The 25,145-nt window shown below is 45.6% G+C and overlaps 1 protein-coding gene across 28 annotated transcripts in view; it reads right to left on the minus strand.

Moving 5' to 3' along the window:
- The window catches only part of Tmem241 (transmembrane protein 241), a 141,452-nt gene that overhangs the window by 23,813 nt on the left and 92,494 nt on the right, over nucleotides 1–25,145 (minus strand). For 6 of the 28 annotated variants that reach the window (XM_006526060.4, XM_006526051.4, XM_006526052.4 and 3 more), the window contains one exon: nucleotides 20,574–23,085. The exons of 16 other annotated variants lie outside the window; for them this stretch is intronic. In XM_006526060.4, coding sequence (XP_006526123.1) covers nucleotides 22,876–23,085 — 210 coding nt within the window. In that variant the 3' untranslated portion in view covers nucleotides 20,574–22,875. 6 more of the 28 variants (XR_386002.4, XM_006526059.4, XM_006526054.4 and 3 more) reach the window with 5 other exon arrangements.

Below are 25,145 nucleotides of genomic sequence, written 5' to 3' on the forward strand. Positions count from 1 at the left end.
AGGGTACATCTTCAATTTGAAGCAATTCCTTTCTTCTTTCCTCCCTCTTTTCTTTCTTTTCTCCTTCCTGTGGTACTGGATGTCGAAACTAGAGCTTCATGTGCTAGGCCAGTGTCTACTGCTGTGCACGATACTGCTAATTCCAGAATGTGGTCCCTTGCGGCTCTGTCCCTGTCATTGTCAGATACTTACCTATCCACTCCCCCAACCCCATCATCCTTGTGTGTGAATGTTCTTTGTAAAATAACTACAGGACCCCCAGGCAACATCTTCTACCAGGAAGAATTTCCTCCTACAGGGGATGGGTTCTAGTTCCTCAGGGATGTGGGTGAGGGGTGGCAGCATGGGGTACTCAGGGATGCAGCTCTGGTGAGTTGCTTCCCTCTGCTTTACCTAGCCACTCTAGACTTGGGAGCTTGGTGGGTCTGTACCTCCTCATTCATGAAAGGTCTGGCTGCTGGAGGCTCTGAATCTGAAGGCTCCCATCCCACCCCATCCAAACTCAGACAACTATCTAAACTTATTGAACATTTACTATAGGTACCCCATAGAAGGATTCTGTCCTGCAAGACTATGAGTTTTTTCTTTTCCTCTCTTGGCTAGGCCGCAGCCTGCGTGCTGCCTTGGAATTTAGCAAGCATTTCATAAGAAAACTGGAATTGCCTTCCTGGCTCCTCCAGTTTCCAGTGCTTCAATAGATCCATTGTCTACTAGTTTTTCCTTCCCTGAGAATATGTTCTCTTGGACCAAACCAAATATTTAGCTCGCATCTAGAAACAGCACAAACCTTTCCTCCTTACCCATCCTACCAAAAAAAAAAAAAAAAAAGAAAGAAAGAAAGAAAGAAAGAGAGAGAGAGAGAGAGAGAGAGAGAGAAACAACGTAGCTTGTGCTTCTTAGTCTACCTGAGGAGGGCTCTTCCCTCTGGAAATGTATTTCATCCAATTCTTACTGCTTGTATAGCTTAAACTTAAAAATATGGCACACACAACCTCTTTTCTTCCTGGTTGTTTCTGTTGAAATGTTAGCCTGTTACAAGGTACAAAATTCTAGTCTGAAATGAAAGGTTCCCCTTCGTTATATAAAAGGGAAAAGAGAGTCAGTGATATCATCTAAAGGCTTTCAACACCAGCTTGGCCAACCACTATTTCCCTGCAGCTATTGGATGCGTCACTGAGGCAATGTGGGAAAGCCTTGTGGGAACTCTTCCAAACACCTCTCTCATCAGCAAGCATGGCACTCATGCGTCATCACATCGTTAATTAATTTTCTTATTTTCTAAATCATAGTCCAGTGTTTTACGTCCAGCAGCCTGGAGCACAAGAGAGTTCTCCAGGGCACAGTCTCTGCTTGAGTCGGGGCAACTGCTCAGCAGCCTGGCCCTTCTGTCCTCCTCGAGCCTCTGGGGCAGGAAGCACTGACTATCCTTTCATTCTCTTCCAAGTTTCTGGCAGAGGAGGAAGTGTTCCTCTGACTGCACATTTATTGAGCTCATTATACTTGTTAGTGGGATCCTGAGACTTAACGGCAGGACACGTGGTCTCTTTCTTCTCTGGAATCTCTTGACTCTTCTCAATGTGTTGGGATTGGGGAGGAAGATGGAAAAGATGCCTTGTCTCCTGCAGGAAACAGAGGCCTAATGTCTTACAGCCAGGCTTGAACGCCTTTTACTTCCAACTCTGCTTGTTTCCTGCCTGCCTACTTTTCCTGTGCGTCTTCTCTTGGTCTGTAATCCAACAAGCAATCAGGGGTTTGGAGCTCAGGCACCAAAACCTTAAACAAGAGCGAGCAAGTCTTCCTTCTCCTCTTTCTAGATTCTCTCCTCTCCATCTTTTTTCCTCCTCCTCTTCTTCCTTCTCCTCCTCTTCTTCCTCCTCCTTCTCCTCTTCCTCCTCCTCTTCTTCCTTCTCCTCCTCTTATTCCTCCTCCTTCTCCTCCTCCTTCTCCTCTTCCTCCTCCTCTTCTTCCTCCTCCTCTTCCTCCTCCTCCTCCTCTTCTTCCTCGTCCTCTTCTTCTTCCTCCTCTTTCTCCTCCTCTTCTTCCTCCTCTCCCTCCTCCTCCTCTCCCTCCTCCTCCTTCTCCTCCTTTTTCTCCTCCTCTTCCTTCCCCCTTTTCCCTCACCCTCTTTCTGTCCTTTTTCTCATCCCCACACCAACACTTGGCATCAAATGCAGGACCCTGTCCATAACAGGCAAGCACTTTACCAAGCACTGGAGTTACACCGCAGCCCTAAAACCTTGAAATCTACCTAACCATACCCTCTCCCCTACATTTGTAATGGTACTGGGACAGATTACAGACGTCTTGTTACCACTTCCTTGGGGAGGATTCTAATGCTTCTCTCAAGGCCATATTAATATCATATCTACTGAATATACTAATATCATGTCTACTGAACATATTAATATCATGTCTACTGAACTAATGTTCTGTTGGACCTTCTGGGTGTTCACCACCCACAGGATGGTGGCCCATTCCATGATGAGTGAAAAATAGGTTGGCTATATGTTATTACAATTTTCTTTACAAAAAGGGGTTACAAATGAACTACATATTGCTTCTTTTCCAAGTTAGTTTAAAAAGCTTGCTCTATTCCATTCTTTGTTTGTTTCTGTGGTGCTGGGGGTTGAACCCAGAGCCGTGTGCTCCTTGGGTAAGCTCTCTCCTACTAAGCTATATTCCCATCTAGCCATTCTGATACATGTAAAGCATCCAATTGTATAAGGACAGAGGAGAACCTGGAGCCAGCCCAATATTCCCACAAACTGCATCCCGTGGCAGCCTGGCATGTGCCAGGCCACGTGCATTCTCATGGTGACACTTGATGTCGGCTACTCACAGAATGATGGATTCCTGCCAGTTACATTTTTAGCTCTCTGTCCTGTGGATCAAAGGTTCCAGCAGTTCTCAAGTCCCAGGGGGCCCGGCTGCTGCAGATGAATGGCCTGTGGCCGAGGTGTCCTTATTTTTTAACTTTTGATCCCGAGGGTAGATCTAATCTCTCAGACTGCTTTTAGAAATGAGGTAAATGTACACTCAAAGGAATCCTAAATAAAAATCCACCATGCTGTACCCAAGGCCATGACAATCATTTCATCTCCTTCTGATACAATGCCTTCAATTCATCTTCCTTGTTATATTCACCATAGCTGAGGGGAGTAATAGACATGCCAAAAATATGCATCAGTACCAGAAACCCATCCTTCCTGTCAGGGTTCAAAAGCAGGAGATATGGTGTCTGCTCAGTGAAGGCTTTGCTGCTTTTGACCTCCTTCCCTTAGCCAGCGACTCCTGAGGAAGCATCGCTTGGGAGAAATGAGCATCCGCATGATAGCGTATGGTTCATCATGATCACACAAGAACTCCTTAAGCGTCCAACAGGTCTCAGTCACCAGCAGACTTCCACAGAGGGACCGACAGAGACCTCACCTTGCTCACCGCTCAACTCCAGGTCTCTGTAAACTGTAAACAGGTACCTATGGGCCCCTATACAATAGCTTGAATGATGCCCAATACTAAAGTCCAAACCTCCAATGAGACCTTTGGAGGTGGGGCCATCATGACAGCACCAGCACACTCATATGAAGAAGGCAGGATTGAGAGTGTAGCTCAGTGGCAGTGTGTGCTAAGTGTGCATGAGGCTCTAGGCTCATCCCAGTACCAAAAACAAAAATAGCTAATTAACTACCAAAGCGTGTGCTCCCAGGTTCTCATTCCATCTAGGTCACTCTCTCCCCACTGGCTCCATAAGCACAAAAGGTGAAGTCACATGAACATTCAGTATGAAACAGCCGTCCTCAAGTCCCCCCAGACACTACCCTGCTGATACCCAAATCTTGGAATTCTAGCTGCAAGAATTGTCAGGAAATAATCCCTGGGAAGACAGGCCAGTCATCAACGACTTTGTTTTGAAGGCATAAGCCTGACTCTCAGAACTCAAGCCTGCTTCTAGCCCCTGTGAGCGTGAAATGGGGGGCAGAAGCAGGTCGACTACTGGAGCTCACTGGCTAGCCAGCCAATGAGGAGCCTGTATCAAATGATGAGAGGCTCCTAAAGCGCGTCAATAAAAGCCCTCCTCTGACCTCCACCCTCACATGGACACACACACACACACACACACACACACACACAGAGAGAGAGAGAGAGAGAGAAAGAGAGAATTAATTTCAGTGGCATGTCATTATGGCTGACCAAGATACCCTTCTTTACTCTGCTGGAAAGTATTTTAAAATGTAAGTTTAAAAATAAAGAAGAACTCTTTCATGGAATTGGAAATGGCAAATGCAGAGGGCTTTGAGTTTTTACTGAGGTGAAGCTAAACCGCTCTTATAGAAATCATACGAGGCCCCAGAGAGGCAACAAAAGATGCCAGACTCCCCACAGAAGCCCACAACAGTGGACATATGTGAGGAAGCAGGCTCAGCATCACCTGGTAGATGTCAGGATACAGGCAGTCTTGAGTGTCACAGAACAAGCTTCTCACAGAGAGGAGTCTGTGTGATGTCTGAAGGGCAGCAAGAGCTACCAGATATGGAAAGGTGAAAAGGGAGTTTTCTGTAGAAGGAACAGCATGCAGTAAGCTTAGGGAATTCCAGCAGGCAGGGATGTGCCCATGTGTGGTGGGGAGGCAGATGCAGGCCTTCTAGTAGCATAGAAAAAGAGGCGTGTGAATAGCCACAGGCGGTCCCTGAGATGCAGCTGTCAACAAATCAGTGCAGGGTGTCCCCTACATTCAAAATACCTCTACAGACATCCAAGCCCATGCTGCAGAGGCTGAGAGCCTTTAGCTAATACACCCACCAAATGCCATAATATAAGTCTAATGTAACCGTGGCAGTGAAGAAACAGTGTCTTGCCCCTCTGATATGCAGGAAATATGGCCTCATGGAAGCTAAAACGTTAAATTCTGCTCTGTGACCCTGCCTTGGTCCCAAGACAGGAAATTGAGCTGTTGACTTGGTCTCTCCCTCCTCTGTATGCAACCAGAAGCCATGGCAGTTTCCTTCTGGTTGTAGTGCCCATCTGTGGCTGTGCACCCAAGAGGTGTTAGTCTTTGGACCCTGAACACATGCACATCTTCTAGAGATAGTCAGCATGCAACTTGGAAATCCTCTGCAGCACTCCGGAGTGACTCAGTTCATCTACCTGTATCTTACGAGTGTGCTGGGATAGGGGCAGAGTTCAGCCAGTAAGAGGAGAACCTGAGTTAGGCGGTCAGCATACAAGATTTTTGTTGTGGTTGTTGTTGGGGATGAGAGGGTCTGACTATGTATCCTTGGACAGATTGGAACTTACTATGTAGACCAGGATGGCCTCAAATCCACAGAAATCTGCCTTTGCACGTGATGAGAAGAAAGGTGTGTGCCACCTTGACCAGCTTGAACCCAGGTTAACTTTTGTTATCTCATTGATGGGGAGGTGGAGATAAGGGGGTCCCTGGGGCTCACTACCAGCTAGCTAAGCCAAACTGGCAAACTCATAGTCACAGGAAGAGATCTTAACAACAACAACAAAAAAAAAAGGAAGAAAGGAAGGAAGGGAAATAAAGACGATAGATAGATAGATAGATAGATAGATAGATAGATAGATAGATAGATAGATAGATAGATAGATAGATAGATAGATCAGGTAGACAGTTTCTGAGAAGGACCTGAGATTGACCTTTGGCCTCCACATACATATGCACACACTCACACCATTCCCAAACAGTACATCCAAGAATGTACTAATCACCCAAGTATTGGATAGCCTTGCTGCATTTCAGGCTGTGAAGGAAGAATCTAGTCCCTGCTCTTTGTGACAATAAGACATGGGCCACGGTGGTCTTTGATGGAAGAACTCCCATTCATGGCTGCCCTTAGACAGACCCACAGAGTCCCTGAAGTCATTGGTAGGGAGCAGGCCCCTCCCCCTGGTCTTAGAGGTCACAATCTTTTAGCTCAAGGGGCCACCATAGCTAGGACACCATCCTCTTCCCTATAATGAGACCCACCTCATTAAGTTCCTGCCATCTTTTATAAGATACAGGTTTGTAGCAAGTGATCAAGTTTCTCTGGTTTGAAATCCTTGAACCCAAGTTTTCGGTCTTCCCAAGCAGAGGTGCACCCATTTTCACCATACTGGAGAGGTATGGAGAGCCTATACTTTTCTAACTGGATTTTAAAGTAGGTAATAAATCAAGATTTTGAGCCAGACAAAAATCTATAAAAATGTACAAACAGAGCACCCCCTTCTTGTCGGCTCCGTTCCCACATCTTGCCACAGACAATCTTCTTTAGTGCTCAAGGTTTCTTTCTGCATTTGGAAACCAATATGACCAAGACTATGGGTTTGTTCCTCTTTCTACACAAGAGAGATGGCATGCTGCTCATGTCGGTGGGCCTTGTGTTTTCACTTAGTAATATACCTTAGAGAGTTTCCAGGGCAGTATGCTGAGAGTGTCTGTGATTTCCCTTTTGTCCTATCTATCTATCTATCTATCTATCTATCTATCTATCTATCTATCTATCTATCTATCTATCTATCTACCTACCATCTATCCATCCATTATCTACCATCTATTTATCCATCCAATCATCCATTATCTATCTATCTATCTATCTATCTATCTATCTATCTATCTATCTATCTATCTATCTATCTATCTACCTACCTACCTACCTACCTATCACCATCCATCCATGTATCCATCGTCTATCTATCCTACATCTATCATCTATCTATCTTTCCATCTATCCATACATCCATCTATCCATCCATTTTTAAGTATCTTGCTGGCCAGAGGGATTGTGGTCCTCTGTTGACACCTTCTGTTTTCACCTCTCATCACTATAGCAATGCTGTAACAGCCCTATAGCTCATGCATGGATGCCATTTCACAGAACTAGAGGGTAATATCCTGAAAGTGGATACAGTAACCTTGTTTTAACTACAGAAGTTGATACAGTAACCTTTCTTTATCCAGTTTTCTTTTCTGTGGTTTCATTTACCCACAGTCAGCTCCAGTCCAAAATTGCTCAACAAAAAATTCCAGAAATAAACAATTTATAAGTTTTAAATGGCAAAACGTTGTGACCAGCACAGAGGACTCATGTGTCTTTCTGCTTATGACACGGATCACTCCTCTGTCCAGTTTATCTATACCTTGAGTTCTACCCACCTGTTAATTAGAAACTGTCTCAGTTACCAGATCCATTGTCAGAGCATTTCAGTCCTCAGATTCAAGTAACCTGTATTTTACTAAATAATGGTTCCAAAGAAAAAGAACAGTGGTGCTAGCAGTTTCCATAATTATTCTGTCTCATTATTGTTGTTGTTAACTTCTTGTGGCTAGTTAATAAAAAGTTTAATTTACTAAGTTATACCTGAGGTATATATGATGAACAGGAAACGATGTAGTATATAAAGTTTAGTACTATCTGTGGCTTCGCGTGTCGTTTGGGAGTCTTGAGATATATTCTCCACAAATAAGAGGGACGATACTATATCAGGTCAGAATATGGATACATTTGTATAGATAAGATCTCACATCAGGATTGTGCAGAGAAATTGTTACCCCTAAAATACTATGGTTTAAGTCTATTGTTTTGCTCAACTATAGTGGTTGGCTCCCTATTAACCGTGCGTGTGTGTGTGTGTGTAAAGCCACAGTGTTCGCAATCGTTACCCCCGTCTGCCCAGGCTCTCTAGGACTTTGTGACATATGAAATCTGAAGAATGCATCCTGCAGCTGGAATTAGAGTGGCTGGCATGGGTGTAGTCTTTCTATAGCTGACGAGAAGACTAAGTAACATCAAAGGCTCCCCAGTACCCAGTGTCAGCTAGTATCCTGCTGGGAAGTTTTGGAAGTATGAAGTTGGTAGGGAAAGCAAGATAGCTGTTAAGAAATAACCTAACCACTGGCCAGAGGCCCCCCAAATAGCACAGGCTATGGCCACTGCTCTTAGTTGGCACCAGGACTAACTCACAAGACCCTACAGTTTGACTATAGGACACAGAGAAATCAAACTGGGACCGTTGTTGGAAGGCTATGGAGGCTGCTGGGGAAGACAGGACACCAACAGGATCACTCAGCAGTGAAGCCTGCATGCTTAACACCCTGCCAGACAAGGTGTGCCTACCAGTGTGATAGTGGCATGAAGTTATGAGGTACCCAACTACTTTTGCATTAGATCTGAGACCTGTTACAAAGAAAGGAATTCAGGTTTCATACTGTAAATTCTGTCAAAAGCCCATAGCTTGCAAGATCACCAGCCCAAGGGAGGAAGCCACTAGTTATTTTGCTAAACCACATGTTGTCAAACTGCCTCCTAAATATTTGTACTTATGCCCATAGATTAGTTATGTCTTCAACCTTGGGCAGAGACGCTTTTCTTTGCAATGATCAGGAGTTAATACAGAGATTCATATCAAAGTGCTGAGAATTAAGTATATTGAAAATCAGCCCTAAATGGGGCATCTGTATCAATTACCTACTCCCAAAACTCAGGGAACACCACAGAAGAGGGGTAGAAAGAATATAAGCCCCAGGTGATGGGAAGCAGCACTGTGAAAGGCTGTCTTGGCCCCTGCATCCATGAACTCACAGTGATGTGGCCCCTGCATCCATGAACTCACAGTGATGTGGCCCCTGCATCCATGAACTCACAGTGATGTGGCCCCTGCATCCATGAACTCACAGTAATGTGGCCCCTGCATCCATGAACTCACAGTGATGTGGCCCCTACATCCATGAACTCACAGTGATGTGGCCCCTGCATCCATGAACTCACAGTGATGTGGCCCCTGCATCCATGAACTCACAGTGATGTGGCCCCTGCATCCATGAACTCACAGTGATGTGGCCCCTGCATCCATGAACTCACAGTGATGTGGCCCCTGCATCCATGAACTCACAGTGATGTGGCCCCTGCATCCATGAACTCACAGTGATGTGGCCCCTGCATCCACAATCTTACAGTGATGTGGCCCCTGCATCCACGAACTCACAGTGAAGTAGCCCCTGCATCACTATAGTATAAGATCAAGTCAGCAAGATCAGTCAATGTTCCCACAGCAACACTGACTGGACTCTAGAGTATTAACCAAATAAAAATGGCAAAGACATGAAGAGCTGAGGAGGAAGCGTTGGGAGTCTCTGGGGGCAGTAGGAGAAAGGTGAGGACACATATGGTCAAGAGGGATTATGACATAAATAAAATTGTCAAAGAATTAAAAGACATTTTGAAAAGATATTCTTTAAAAAACAGAAACAGCTAACAGAGCTGGAGAGATGGCTCAGAGGTCTTCCAGAGGACCTGGGTTTGATTCTCAGCACTCACATAATGAATGGTTCACAACCCACTGTGACTCTAATCCTAGGGGATCTGATGTCTTCTTCTGGCCTCTGTGGGCATCAGACATGCACATGGTGCATACACATACATGATGGCAAAACACTCTACACACACACACACACACACACACACAATTAAAAAAAAACAAAGCTAGGTGTTGGAGAGCTTGTTATGCAGACAGGGGAGGTGCAGAACAGGTCTCAGCTAACAAAGTCAGTTTTTTGCTTTTCTTCTGTTCTTCTACCAAGGAGCCTTTCCAGTGTCAGAGACTGTGCCAAATACCCAGAGACACTGAGTGAGAAACCTGGTGTTCTAGACCTAGTAGTAGACTCAGTGCCTCTGGTCAGAGCAGGCACCACGCTCACACGCACAGACCCACACTGAGAAATGGACCTGAGCCTGGTTTAGAAGCATGCACCTTTATTCTCCGCACTCAGGAGGAAGAGGCAGGTGGACCTCTGGGATCCACCTAGTCTATCTATATAGTAAGTTCCAGGACAGCCAGGCCTGCACAGTGAGAGCCTATCTCAAAAATAAACAAACCAACCAATAAGATAAATCATCAACAAACAAAACATTCAGGAGACAGATGATACGAGCCAGTTAGGTAGGTAGATAGGTCTCAAGACATTATCCAAAATACACTGTGGTAAAAGCAATGGGCTTCCTTTCCCTTGCGCCCTAACTCCTCATACGCCTTTAGATTCGACCTTTAAAAAAATGCATATTGTTAGCATTCTGTCTAAACTCCTCCCCACAGTTACCTTGCAACAGCCAAGTAGGCCTGATCCACTATAAAAGGGGTTGCTTGCCCCCTCCTCCCTCTCTTGTTCTCTCTTGCTTTTCCTTTCCCCTTCCCATGCCCTTCCCCTCTCTCCATGTGGTCATGGCATCTACTTCTCTACTCTCTCCCTCTCTTTGCCTTTCTCTGCCTCTACTACCCTCTTAACTCCCCTTCCCATGCACTGAATAAACTATTTTATACTATACTGTCATGTGGCTGGTCTCTCAAGGGGAAGGGATGCCTTGGCATGGGCCCTCCGAGGCACCCTCTTACCCTACACTTCACCACACATCCACAGAACATTTTCTTTTTCCCTTATATTTTTATTAACACATCATATGGTGCTGTGACTCAGATTTTGAAACTCTGCAGGTTTCCATCCAGATCGCTCGCTAGCCCAGAACTGGTAAGCCCCCACCCTCACTGGTCAAAGTAAACATCCATCTACATGGTCCCAGGGAAGATTTCTTGAGCTCAGAGCTACCCCTGTGCTGCCCTGACCCTCGTTCTAGGACTCCTTCCCTTGGGTGAGACTTTCCTCTTTCCTTTTGAGACAGTTTCTTCCTCAAGGCTAAGAATTCCAGGTTGGGCCTGGACAACTGCTCTCAACTCACTGCACCGGCTCTGAGCTTTAGTCCCCAGTCCCCACGTGTCTCAGTCAGGGGTCAGTCTTTCCTGCCATATCTTGGTCTAATCCACAGTTAACAAAAAACTCTACATAGCCACTAAAGTGGCACTTTCTCGCTAGTGACCTGTGGCGTGGACTTTCCCTTCCGCCCTCCCTCATTTGCAGCCTGCTGCAGCCACTAGTTCAGCTGTTTCACCTGAAAAGGGGGTCTGGCCCTGTCCCCTGCCAGGACTCTGTCTACTGCCCTTCCCCTTCTCAAATTTGCTCCTGGTTCATTTCGGGAAAAGTGGGTCTGGCCCCACTCCTTGTGTCCTGCCAAAACACAGTCTCAAACTTGCTTTACCACACACATGACGTGAAAGGCTTGGCTGCCCGCTCCTGCCCACTCGAGAGAGCCTCACTACCCCCCATCTCTGCCCAAGGCTTGTAAAGTGAGTGCTAGTGGTGCCATGCGCCAGGAAAATTTCATGTGTTTTGCTAGAATACAGAACACGATACTTCGAGCACTTCTGCCACTGTCTCAGTCCACCACATGGAGCTAGCCTCTGCCATGTGGGTTATGCAGTCAGATAGGCCCAAACCAACCACTCAGTTCCACGTTTCCTGCTACCAGACCACAAAAAGCTTTCAAACACACACATTTCAATGCCCCGTCCGGACCCTTGGGTTACTTCCCTTCTTGAAAGTGGTTCATAAATTCCTTGGGCTGCTGGTCCAGAACTCCTAGATCTAGGTTGGACTGCTTTCTGACGATTCCAGGACATCACTGCTGTAGCCCCTAGTTAGTCACATGATGACCTGTATCTACCTTGGCTATACACCCGTGACCCATTACTTAACTCTTCTTGGGACTCTGGCACGAATAGTTCAGTAACATCCCCATCACCCAAAGGTCGCTAAATTGTCTTAGAACATAACCCCAGGCACCCCATTGGATGTCTCCTGGGAAATCTCCAATCTCCAAAGTTAACACCCAACTTGAGGGCGTCAAAACGTGTACATGTCTGCAATATGGTCTGGATTCAGTGGCCACCCGACAATAACTCCAAATGGCCACTTAATGGCACATTAGAGCCAATTATTTTAAGAGCTCTTCACACATGCTTTCAGTGGTCTGGTAAATGGAAAGAGGTCCCCTATGCCCATCTGTCCACGCTCCCACATCCCTGGGCTGTTCTCATAGCCTGCGTGCTCAGTTTGTGTCATGGGCCTGAACCTACCTAGACAAACTCATTTTCTGTCATCACCATCTTATGCCACTGCTGCCAGCTTTCTTACTCTGGACTAGCCAAATGTTTGTTTGCTAATGCAAAAATGTGCTTTTCTCTACTTACACAGCATGTCAGAGTTATTTAAGATTCTCACTCCTGTCCTACCTTGATAGGTGATGACTGTTATTACTGCCATTAAACTATAGTGTGTCCTATTCAGTTATAGCCAATCGATATAGCCCTCAGTCTTGTCAGAAGTTTGCTAGTTATCAAGTTTATAACAGACAAAATTCCCAAAGCCTTTAACAGTTTAAAACCCCATGAGGTCTCAGAAGATGTGGACACAGCTACAGGATACTGCCTGGATTTCTATATGATAATTACTGAAAAACACAGTGGACAAAACTGGATACCCTGAGTCAAATGACATATATTGCCTAAATCAAGGTAAGCCATTTCTCATGTCACATGTATCCATTCCACAGAGAAAAAGCCCTGTGTCTTCTGCACTTGAAAGCCAGACAGAATCTGCTCAAGTTGCCAAGGAGACCACAGAGAAGTGTTGGCTAGTGAACTCTGTCATTTTTAAAATAATATATAATGGGTATATGACTGGTAGATTATTGTTTATTCTTTCTCAGACTTCTGACTACATTGACATCTAAGACAACCAGCTTGACCGCCAGAAAAAGCTTTCCCAGATGTCATCTGTTACTTCCTTACTTTCCTCTTCTTGCTATGCCACTGTCCTAACATCAATTGAGTTCTTAACTCTAATAAAACATTACACTATATGATCTGACTTTTTAATCACAAATTTTTGTTCCTTCTGCTCCATAATAGGCTCATCTTAAAGATTGTCCATGTTGTTAACTCATGTTGTTATCTCTTTTGTAAACGTATAAGCTACAGGAAACCCACTCAGATCTACCTCTCATGGACCAAACAGAATCTACCCTGATAAGTCCGTCTGCCTAAAGCTCCCGCTTGCTACCTACTCCAGAGGGTGGGATTCCTCTGGGTTTCAAATGTACAACCTAGGAAAAAATTTCCTTCTCCCAAATGTACTTAATCTATTCTCTACCTATAATAATGTGTTTTCACCATCTTGCCAAGTCCAGGCTTACTATACTCAGGACAGCTCCAGAGGAGCAACTTCCAGATGCTCCAATCTCCTGTCACAGACACACGCTTCTACTGGGCCTGTTGCTTCTGACCTATCCTCAGATGGCTCCACAGGCCCTGGACAACAGGAAATAGCCAACTCTCCTAAGACTGGACAAACATCCCTCATACTCATTCTTCTAGGTTCCCTAGAGACACATCACCCCCAAAGCCAACATGAAGCAGCCAGAGATCACGACAACCCTATTCCTGCTTCACTTTCGCCTCATTCTAATGTTTTCTTTTTTAATTAAATCAAAACGGGGTAATGTTAGTATTCAGTCTAAACTCCACCCCCACGGTTACCTAGCAACAGCCAGGTATGCTCCTCCCCACAGTTACCTGGCCACAGCCAGGTAGACCTGACCCACTATAAAGGGAGCTGCTGGCCCCCTCCTCCCTCTCTTATTCTCTTGCTCTCTTTTGCTCTCTTCTCTCTTGCTCTTCCTCTCCCCTTCCCATTCCCCCCTCCACTTGTTCATGGCCAGCCTCTACTTCTCTACTCTCTCCCTCTCTCTGCCTTTCTCTGTCTCTACTACCCTCTTAACTCCCTTTCCCATGCCCTGAATAAACTCTACTCTACAGTTATACAGTCCTGTGGCCTGGGCTGGCCTAGAACTTGCTATATAGCTGAGAATGACCTTGAACTCTTGACCCTCCTTGTCTCTACCTACTAAGTGCTGGGATTGCTCTGTGCTGCCCAGCTCAAGTTTCCCCTTTTAATGAAGGAAATAACTAATTTCTAAAGTTCCACAAGTCACGGATCAAAATGAAGTCATAAGAAAAATGTTAGCTGGGCAATGGTGCAATCCTTTAATCCCAGCACTCAGAAGGCAGAGGCAGGTAGATCTTTGTGAGTTCAAGCCCAGCCTGGTTTACAGCCAGCCAGGGCTATACAGAGAAACCCTGTCTCAAAACAAACAAACAAATAAACAAACAAGATTTATCTGTTACACTCATGGTTAGCATAGCCTACAGCATACCATACACACTGGAAACCTCAAAAGCCTAAGGAAGATACCATGCAGTCTGCTTTCCCATGTTTAACTTCTGTTGAGGCATGCTGACTCAGCACTGAGTGGAGGGTGGTTAGTGGAGGGTGCTCCACAGGTCGAGCTCCTGTGTGTGGCAGGCTGCTTCTTTCCACCAGTTCTCAGTTTCCTGGGGGTGTTCTCTACATCACATAGCTACTCACAACCGAGTGTGGGAGTCCATGACAAGCCTTTCTACCAGCCCCACGCATGACAGTCTCACCCAGGCTCCCTCTATCCAGTATCATTCACACAGTGGAGCAGCAGCACCGATACTGGTACTTCTCAGGGGGCCCTGAATTTAACCCTGAGACATGGTTTCAAGTCTGAGCTCCTTCATTCATATTTATACAAATGATATGATATCCTTTTACCTCCATTCCCAAAAGGAGGGTGGGAGAGAAGTACACGTTTGAATCAAACAACTATAATTAAAATAAGAAATGTGTGCCAAAGTATCTGCCACACTGCCCAGCAGGAAGTGGGCACACATGAGTGGCAGCTGCGACACTCCCTGCACTTCCATCCTCTAGTCCACAAGTGTGAGGTGGACCTGAGGTAACGCCAGACCTGGGCCTGACTGCCTACAGAGCTAACAATGTCTATGTTTTACCCTAGGCAGAAGGACCTAAGATTTCTGTCTGCTAGGGACCACAAGAAAGATGTCATCGTACTTCAAATGGCAGGGGGAAGCTAAAGATCTCCTCACCAGCACACCAACCCCTTTCTATAACAGGGATCAAGGACTTGTAGATTGTCTCCAAGTAGCAGAGCAGAAGTTTATTTTCCAGCCTACCTTGGTTGGCCATACTCCATACCCTCAGGGAGTCTGTTCTCCTCCCTGTTCTCTCTCACAAAAGCTGGCAGGTCACCTCTCCTCTACATCACTACCCACAACACACAGCAATGTGTGCCTAGAGCCTGGCAAGCTGGGACCCAGAGAGCTTTCAACTTGAAAAGTTTGCTTTAAAAAGTGTCCAATCCTAACTCCAAAGAAAAGGGAGCCTGAGAGGCAGGAGGGAAGCCATCCAACACAGCAGGCCTGAGGCCATCCCCCTGGGAGGTACCCAGCCCAGACCTAGCAGGTACACCCAGTGAGAAGCACAGCTCTGGAACTTTGTGTTTATTTATTTAAAACATTTACCTGAGGGAATGGCAGGCAGGCTGGTTTTTTTGTTTGTTTGTTTGTTTGTTTTGTTTTTTTAAACCCTCCTCAGCCCCTCATACAAGAGTGTGCCTGACAGCCCCAGGTCCTCACCTGTGCAGCTGAACAAAACAATACAATACTTCTGCCAAGCTGTGGGGAGTCTGGGCTTATCTCTTCACTGGAGAATTTAGCTATTTGTTAGAAACAGTCATGGCATCCAGGAGACAGCAGCGGACAGCCGGAACAGCAAGGCTCCAACATCTTCCTTTCTGCAAGTGACACCCAGACGCCTTAGTGAAAAGGCAGCTTCAAAGCCAGGCAGGGCAGTCAGGTGGTAAGAAGCAGGGTAGCAGGAAATGTGATGGAAGAAGGGGAGGCAGGCTACATGGTAAGGCAGAAGTCAGCAAAAATTAGCTCTGAAAATGTCATAGTGAAATCTAATACTTTACACGATAACTTAACGCTATTTTCAAAACAGCTTTTTTAAAATGTGTAAGTCATGAAGTTCAGCTGTTAAGGGCACAGTTCAGGAGTCCAGCGTCCTCTCAGTCTTGTCACTACCACTTTGCCGCCACTTCTGTTCCATGGCCTTGTCTGTGTGCTGTCACTTCTGTTCCATGGCCTTGTCCCTGTGAGCTCTGGTGGTTTTCCTTTCTCTTGGGAATACAGCCAGAAGTGTGACAGTTAGGCTACACAACACTGTTTGGTACCAGTATTCCCTGTGTCCGATCAGGCACTTGGAAACTGCCGGTCTTTAACATCACAGCCAGTGCCTGTGAATTCTTCTGTCTCAGCTCATGACCAACTTGCAGACATGGAAGCTGTGAGTCCCCACTGGAGACCTGTCCAACTGTCATAAGAGATGACGGTTCTTACTCAGTAACTTTAAGAAAGTACTTCTTAAAGTTAACTAAAGCAATAAATTAAGTACCCTGAGTTACTTGGAGAAAACTTAATGTATTTTAAAACTGCATGGTACTGCTTGTAACTTTGGTAATTTTATTATATTTACTTGGTAATTTGTAATAGTTTTAAAACTCTTTGAATGGTAGAATAGTGAGAGAACAAGTTGAGAGCTCCCTACAGACCTAACGGTTCCAAAGTGCAATCCAAAATGCAACTTAGCACTTCAAACCTTACAACCCTGTGAGGGAAACTAGCTCTCTTCAAATAACAAAACAGCTTTCTGCTCTTCTTGAAAATTTTCCCTGAAGTGAAGCTGGAGAGATGGCTCAGCGGTTAAGAGCACTGACTGCTCTTCTAGAGGTTCTGAGTTCAATTCCCAGCAACCACATGGTGGGTCACAACCATCTGATGCCCTTCTGCTAGGGTGTCTGGAGAGAGCAATGGTGTACTTACATATGTAAAATATGTAAATATGTCTTTTTTTAAGATTCCCTGAAGTACATACAATTATTTTTACATTTGCAGGTAAGAAAACTGAAACAGTCAGAAGTTAGGTGTTCTTCTGTTGCTGTGGTTTGTTAACACAGGTCTTTATGGCTTCTAAAATCTGGCCTACAGCCATGCTGTGTCCACACCCTAACCTGGAAAGTGAGAGACCACTTGTGGTGGTTTGAATAAGAATGGGTCCCTTAGGCTCAGATATTTGAATGCCCATTCATCAGGAAGTGGCACTATTTGAGAGGGATTGGGAGCTGTGACCTTGTGGGAGGAAGGGTGTCACTTCCAGTGAGCTTTGAAGTTTCAAAAGCACAAGGCAGACACAGTGTTTCTCTCTGCCTAACACCTGCAGATCTAGATGTGGAACTCTCAGCTATTCCTTCTGCACCATGTTTGCTAAGTGCTACCATGCTCCCTACCACAATGATAATGGGCTAAAACTCTTACACTGTAAGCAACACCCCTACCCCCAATTAGATTCCTTCTTTTATTAAAATTGCCATGGTCATGGGGTCTCTTCCCAGCATAGAACACTTGACTAAAACACCACTCTACACATCTGCTGAATGAACTTGCTGACAGAACTTCTTCTCACCAAGCTACTTGAGAAATAAAACTTGAGGACAAAGGCAACTCTCCTAAGAATCAAGACTGGGCAAGTTCCAGGTCAGCCTCAGCTGCATACTGAGCACCAGCGGTGTCTTAGTGAAAAGACACATGACCATGGCAACTCTTACATATGAACTAACCAGTACTCCCCGGAGCTTGTATCTCTAGCTGCACATGTATCAGAAGATGGCCTAGTCGGCCATCATTGGGAAGAGAGGCCCATTGGTCTTGCAAACTTTATATGGCTCAGTACAGGGAAATGCCAGGGCCAAGAAGTGGGAGTGGGTGGGTAGGGGAGTTGGTGGGGGGGGGGGTAATGGGGGACTTTTGGGATAGCATTGGAAATGTAAATGAAGAAAATACCTAATTAAAATTTAAAAAAAGGAAAGCATTTAATTGGGGCTGGTTTATAGGTTCAGGTTTAGTTCATCATCATCATGAAGGGAAGCATGGCAGCTTACAGGAAGACATGGTAGAGAGTTCTACATCTGGATCCACAAGCAGCAGGTAGAGAGAGCAGAACTGGGCCTGGCTCGAGCATTTGAAACCCCCAAACCAAGTGGCACAATTCCTTCAAAACAGACTAAACAGAAGGAGGCTGCTCTTGTAAGACTCTGTCGGGCCTTAGCTTAATGGGGACCCCCTGTGTGAACCACGTGGAGCTGGAATCGATGCAAAAGCAAGAGGAATTTTATTTAATCCAGCATGCTGGGGTCACCCTGCACATAGGGAGACAGCGACTCTGAGCAGCCCATCCAGTAAGTAATATTTTATATTATAATTATTTATCTGCATGACTCTCTTATAAAAGTCAGAGGAAAGCCCACCAGAGTCATTTTTCTGCTTTCCCCATATTGGTCCCAGGGATTGAACTCAGGTCCTCTGGTGATTAACAGTGTCTTTCCCCTCTGAGGCATCTCCCTGGCTGGCCCTCCAGAGAAATCTTACTGCATCCATATCTGCCTTGCTCATCCAGACTGCCAAGCATTTTATACAGTTTTCAGGGCCACCGCCATTAGGCACAATATGATTGGCAGAGCAGTGTGACGTTTAAACTGATTGGTTTATAGGGAATGAGGTGGGTGGCCAATGGTCTCAGAATGTGTCTATGAGCTCTGGAGGTCAGTCCCTCCTCCGTGTGGTCTGAGGAATGTAATTAGCCCCTCCCTTCCAGAGGGGAAGGGTGCCTATGTTCTTTATGACCTTTCGCTTCCAGGAGGGGAGGGGTTCAGTGGAATTTTCTAAGGCTGAGCCGACCTCTTCACTCTGAGCAGTTCAACATGCTGTGGGTCGCTCAACTGTCAGGGAGAAGATTCACCAGCCCAGCAACTCAAGGGAACGGGAAAGGGCAATAGAACACATGTGACCATAACTTCATAGACGCTTCTGGAAAGACCACACAGCACTACCTTCTAGAGTGTACTAGCTATCTCAGAAGAACAAAGCATAGAAAGCCAACATAGGACACCTGTGAGAGATGAGACTGAATTATTGCCAACACTTTTCCCTCTCCAGTCCTGACACTTTAAAGCTATGGAGAAGAAAGTGCTGTACTCACAACAATGCAGCCACACGGCAGCAAATGCTTGGCAGTCTGGATGAGCAAGGGCAGAAATGGATGCAGTAAGATTTCTCTGGAGGGCCAGCCAGGGAGATGCCTCAGAGGGGAAAGATACTGTCAACCACCAGAGGACCTGAGTTCAATCCCTGGGACCAATATGGGGAAAGCAGAAAAATGACTCTGGTGGGCTTTCCTCTGACTTTTATAAGAGAGTCATGTGGATAAATAATTATAAAAAATTTAAAAAGGTTAATGTTAGCATTCTGTCTAAACTCTACCCCAAAGTTACCTGGCAACAGCCAGATAGACCTGGCCCAATATAAAAGGGGATGCTTGACCCCTCCTCCCTCTCTTGCTTTCTTGTTTCTCTCCTGCTCTTCCTCTCCCCTTCCCCATTCCCTTCCCTTCCCCTTCTCTCCACGTGCTCATGCCATGGCCAGCCTCTATTTTACTTTTTTCTTCCCTTCCCTTCCCTTCCCTTCCCTTCCCTTCCCTTCCCTTCCCTTCCCTTCCCTTCCCTTCCCTTCCCTTCCCTTCCCTTCCCTTCCCTTCCCCCCTCCCCGTCTTTGCCTTTCTCTGCCTCTACTACCCTTTTAACTCCCCTTCCCATGACCTGAATAAACTCTATACTATACCATCACCTGGCTGGTCCCTCAGGGGGAAGGCCCATGCCGAGGCACCCCCTTCCCCCACACCCCCATAGAACATATTCTTTCTGTCTTTATCTTTTTATAAACATATCAGTTATTGATGTGGGAGAGAGTCTCCTGACATCTCTGTTTGCACCCAAGAGTGGAACACAGGTAGGAGCAGAAATCTCCCAGATGGAAAACTTCAAGTGCTGAGAAAGAAGTCTAACATGGAGTGGAGAAAATGTCACATAATTTTGCTTCTTTGGGGAGGGGAAGGCAAGAAAGTTGTGTAAAGGACTGGCTTACACAATGGCTCTGACCCCTTATCAGCAGGGTTTCGGGAGTGCTTAGTCAGCTTCTTTCAGTGGGGCTCCCTGGAAACTTGTTTATCTGGTGCTCACACCATCACGCTCACCCCACCCACACCCCAAATGAGAAATAACTGACCTTTGTGTTTGACACTCTAGTTATTTTAACTTATCTAGGATATGAGGTGCACCCAGAAAACCCTCAGTCTGGACATTTAGAAATTGTCTCCCTCAGTAAATCTGCAAATTCCTTCAGCCAAAAGTTGTAAAACCCAGAATTGCCACCATATTTTTGCAACACAGAACCCTGTGATAATGGGTGGCACTAAAACCAGGTCGTGGAGTGGGTGGGGGAGACCATAATGCACAGAGGAGGAGGGGGAAACCTAACACACAGAGAGAGACAATACAAACCATTGCCTTATCCAGAACAGCAAGATGCCCTCTTCTCTGACTTAATATGACAACAGGAAACAGAAATCTGGCTACTTTTCCTCAAATCCTGAACAGTATTTCCCTCCCAGGGATCCTTGGGAAAATCTTGTTCATAAACAAATGATTCTTGGGTAACTGGCTTCTCTGCTGGCACTAAGAGTCACCCCTCACATGCTGCTCCATGTCCCCACCACCTCAGTGCTGATGTCATGGAAAGGCACCGACATGCTGAATTATAGCCTGGTCAGAGATGGTAAAGGAAATTATGCTGCTGCCTTTGGGTTTACATTTTCCATGAAAAATTGTTCTCATCACCCCAGAAGCTTAGCTGGTGAACAAGAAAAATGATTTAATTAAGAGACAGCCATAATTAGATTTTTTTCAGTACACTCTTTCAACATAAAAGTTACATTACAGCAGAGCTTTATTTTATTTCATGACATATTTTCATCAGAGCATTTCCAGAACACACAAAGATGCTGAGTAAAAAACCAAAAGAAGAGAAAGAATATTTGAGAGGGTCCATGGTCAAATGAGCTTTGAGGTGTGTGGGAAAGGAGGATGAGGAGGCATAAACACATGGGCACAGGGGAGAAGCCAGCTCCCCTGCGATGACATGGGAGGTGAGGAAAGACACTGAGCAGGTATATCACAGTAATAATGGCAGCAGTAACAAGAAATAAAGGTGTTAACAGAATGCACAGCGGGTGAAGAAAATGCTCTCTGTTCTGCAGACAGGACGAGCACATTATCAAATCTGGACTTCTGGGATTTCCTCCCTGGTCTGCCCTTGTGTGCAGACACACATGTCAAAACCAAACCTAAGAACTTTGATTCAGAACTTGAAAGACATCCTTGCTTGTCACCTCCTTGAACATTCAAGGTAACAGTCAATGTTAAGTCTTAGGACCTTCCTATAAACATGTCAAGACATCCGGTGGAAATTAAAAGACTAGGGGCTATAGAGACAGCTCGGTGGGTAAAGCCTTCTTTGTAAGCATGAGGACATGAGTTCACATCTCCAGCATCCACAGAAACGACCGCTATACGAGGGCACACCTGTAACCCAAGTGCTTATGTGTAGATTCAAGGATTGTCAGTCAGACCACTGATCAAAAGAGTAAGCTCTGGGTTCAACAAAAGACCCTAACTCAAAAGAAATGGACAGGAAAACACCCATCATCCACTTCTGTCCTCCCCACCAACACGCACAGGCATGCGTATCCACAAACATGCACATACATACCCACATCCATGTACACATATAAATGCGTAAAATTAATAAAAAGCAAAAATCCCTATTATTTTCATGTCAGAAAATGTGTATGATTCCCATATTAAAACAACCCAGCCTTTGTGTGTGGAAGATATGTATGTATCTGTTTCTATGTGTATGCACATATATGTGCAGGTGTCACGTACATATGTGTGCACATGTATGGAGTCTAGAGGTCAATGTTGGTTGTCTTGTGTCTTACATTTTTTGTTTTTTGTTTGTTTGTTTTTTTTGTTTTTAGTTTGGGGGCTGTAGAGACGGATCAGTAGTTATGGACACTTGTTCTTACAGAAGACCCAGGTTTGATTGCTAGCACCCACATAGAGGCTCACAACCATCTGTAACTCCAGTTTCACAGGATCCTCCTCTGGCTTCAGCAAGTACCAGGCATACATGTGATGCATGTACATACACATAGGGAAACACTCATACACAGAGAAAAGTACCTTTTGAAGAAACTAACTCTATCTAGTCCACTGACATAGTGAAGACTCCTTTGTTATCTTGACAGCAGGTCAGAGAGACATGTCAGCATGCCACATGGAAAAGAGAAAAAGGAACTGGGGTGTGGCCTTCACTTGTAAAAACCTGAGATTGGAAGTCAGAACACAGAAAGCATCCTATGCACATCAAAGCTTTCCTAAGAACAAATCAGCCAGTTTACCAGCAGCATTTGTCCAGCTCTGAACAGAAACTCCTATGTGAAAAACACAGATCAGGGTGTCGGTCATGCTACTCCACAAGGAGATGTTGTTATGGAGACAGTGCTGAAGGCTCCCAGGCAATGCCAGTGTATAATTATGGCTAGTGAGTGATCACTGAGCAGCCAGCTGGGTGGTATCCATGGAAACCAGCAAACATACATTTTCACACACACAGTGACTGTTTTGGATCAATGATTCTTTATATAAGTTTAAGTCACTGTGAATGGTGCATCAATAGCTTCTTTTGTTGGACAATCTCAGATTAAATACCATTCGAGAAGCCTGGCTCTTGCCGATGCTGCACTCAGAGCAGCGGTCCTCAAATCAGTGAGCACAATGGTATATTTGGAGCCAGGAAATCACTGGTTAACTTTGTGAGAGAACTGAGCTAGTGTTTGACAGAGCCAAGGACCTCCTAAGAGCTGGCGGCATTCACCAGTCCAGAGATGTCAGGCAGCATTCAATGCCCTCTGTCAGGCAGAAATTAGCACTGTGCTTATTTACAGAAAAGAAAACAAATTCGTGTACCTATGATGGCAGACGTGCGATTAGGTGAGAACTAAGTCTTTATTTAGGTCTCCATTATTCTACACAATGCTATTTGCAAATCACACCCCAGACATCTCCACATACATCATCAGCTCATTTAATCCTGCTTTGAACCAGCAGGAGCTTGTATTGTAGTACCTTCTAATTTTACAATATTTCTTCCATGTAAACAGCATCCTATCCTAAGAGCAATGTGAAGGAACCACCTTCCGTAAGAGTAAATTCTGACGATCCGAGTTGAGGGCAAAAGTCCCAGTAAACCACCTGTAACGCTGACGCCAAGAGCTTCTTCCAAAGAGGGTGACACCTGGTGACAGGGACAGAGGAAAGTCCCACTGTGGAGTGATACACTCCAGTACGTTCTTATGAACCTGGCAAATGTTTTATTGAGTAGGCATGATCAATACCAACATAGCTCCCAGCAGTTCACTGTTCAGGGCTACCTCATAAATAAAGGCCGTCAGGAGGTCATGAGGACTACTGCCAGAGGAGTCAAACTGTGCTTTACAGAGGAGAGACCAGCTGGTTTCCAGGGTGACGCCATGGTTTGGATGTGAAATGTCCCCCGTAGGCTCCTGTGTTTATGGTGGCACTGTTTTGGGGTGTTGTAGAACCTTTAAGAGGTGAAGCCTTTATAGAGAAAGTTGGTCACCTGTGCAAGCCTAGCACAACTTCCTGTAACGCTTCCTGTTCCATGGAAATACGAGATTTCTTTAGTAGTATCAGCACAGTGCATACTCCTGCTGCCGTGGAACCACTTGCTGCCATGCCTTCCCCATTACCAAGGCCAAAATAAACCCTTCCTCCTGGTGCTTTGTTAGGTATTACAGTGACAAGAGAAGGAACCAATGCAATCTTGCCTATCATGGATGCTCTGACTAACACCAGAGACCAGTAACTTATAGACAACATAGTGCATTCCCTACTCTTGTGCAGGTGGGGACATCCAAGGCCAGCATACTGGTGGCCTCATTATCTGGAGTGATCTGCCTTCTCAGAGACTGGTGTGCTCTCAGTCGGTGGGACAAGGCAGCTCAGTTATTTTGAGACTGGATCTCCATTTGTAGCCCTAGATGGCTTGGGACTGGCCATATAGAGCAGGCTGGTCTCAGACTCACAGAGCTTCCTGCTTCTGTCTTCTGAGGGCAGGGATTAAAGGTGTGAGCCACACCATGACTGACTAGAGTCTCTCTCTTTTTTAAATGATTTATTTATTTGTTTTATGAGTACATTGTTGCTGTCTTCAGACACACCAGAAGAGGGCATCAGATCTCATTACAGATGGTTGTGAGCCACCACGTAGTTGCTGGGGATTGAACTCAGGACCTCTGGAAGAACAGTCAGTGTTCTTAACTGCTGAGCCATTTCTCCAGCCTGGAGGCTCTTTTATAAGGCCATACTGAATATTACTCCTGAGTGCCCAAAGCTGTACCATTACCATCACCTCAGATATTAGGGTTTCAAACTATGAACTTCAGGGGCCAAAAACATTCATATCATAGAAGAAAAGTTGAGTGAACAGTAACTGAACTCAGTGAGCACTCCCCTTCCTTTTCCCCAGAAGCCCCAGGAGCCCCAGTCTCGTCTCCTCTCCTCCTCCTTCTCTCTCTTCCCTCTCTTCTCTCTCTCTCTTCCCTCTCTTCTCTCTTCTCTCTCTCTCTCTCTCTCTCTCTCTCTCTCTCTCTCTCTCTACCTTGTAGCCTCCCCCAGCCTCGAAGCAGGCTGATCCAGACCTTGACCTTGCTGCCACTAAAGAGATTACCTAGGGTGGAGCCTTCCTGCCTAGATGACTCTATTGTTCAGCCACTGCCACTGTTCTCCTTCAAGACACTGCTACCTGCTGAGAGGCCCCTGAGCTATTCCAGAGTCTACACCCTATCCTGCATGTCGTCACCTGCAGCTGGTTCCAGGCTCCAAGAATGGATTAGTGGGGAATGGGCCTCCCCCCCTTTATAAGCACAGTTTTCTATTAAACATTTGAACTTTGATCATGAATCTTGACTTAGTTCCATTTTTCTCTCGACTGCCTAGTTCTCTGTCTTTTCAGCCCTGGCTTGCCTCCCAGGTGAAACCCGGTCAATGTGAGCCGCGGGACAGCTTCCAACACTCTCTCTCTCTCTCTCAATCTCTCAAATTCTCTCTCTCTCTCTCTCTCTCTCTCTCTCTCTCTCTCTCTCTCTCTCTCTCACACACACACACACACACACACACACACACACACCTCATGGCAGAGACTGAAGTCCTCTCTGCCACCTTCCTATCTATCACGATTTCTGCCAAGACAAGGCTTTAGGATTTCTCTAAGACAGCCCCAACCCTCAAGTTTTCCCACAAACTACTAACACCAGTCTTCTTACTTTCCCTGAA

This window comes from Mus musculus, chromosome 18 (assembly GCF_000001635.26).
Source record: "Mus musculus strain C57BL/6J chromosome 18, GRCm38.p6 C57BL/6J".
Lineage (NCBI taxonomy): Eukaryota > Metazoa > Chordata > Mammalia > Rodentia > Muridae > Mus > Mus musculus.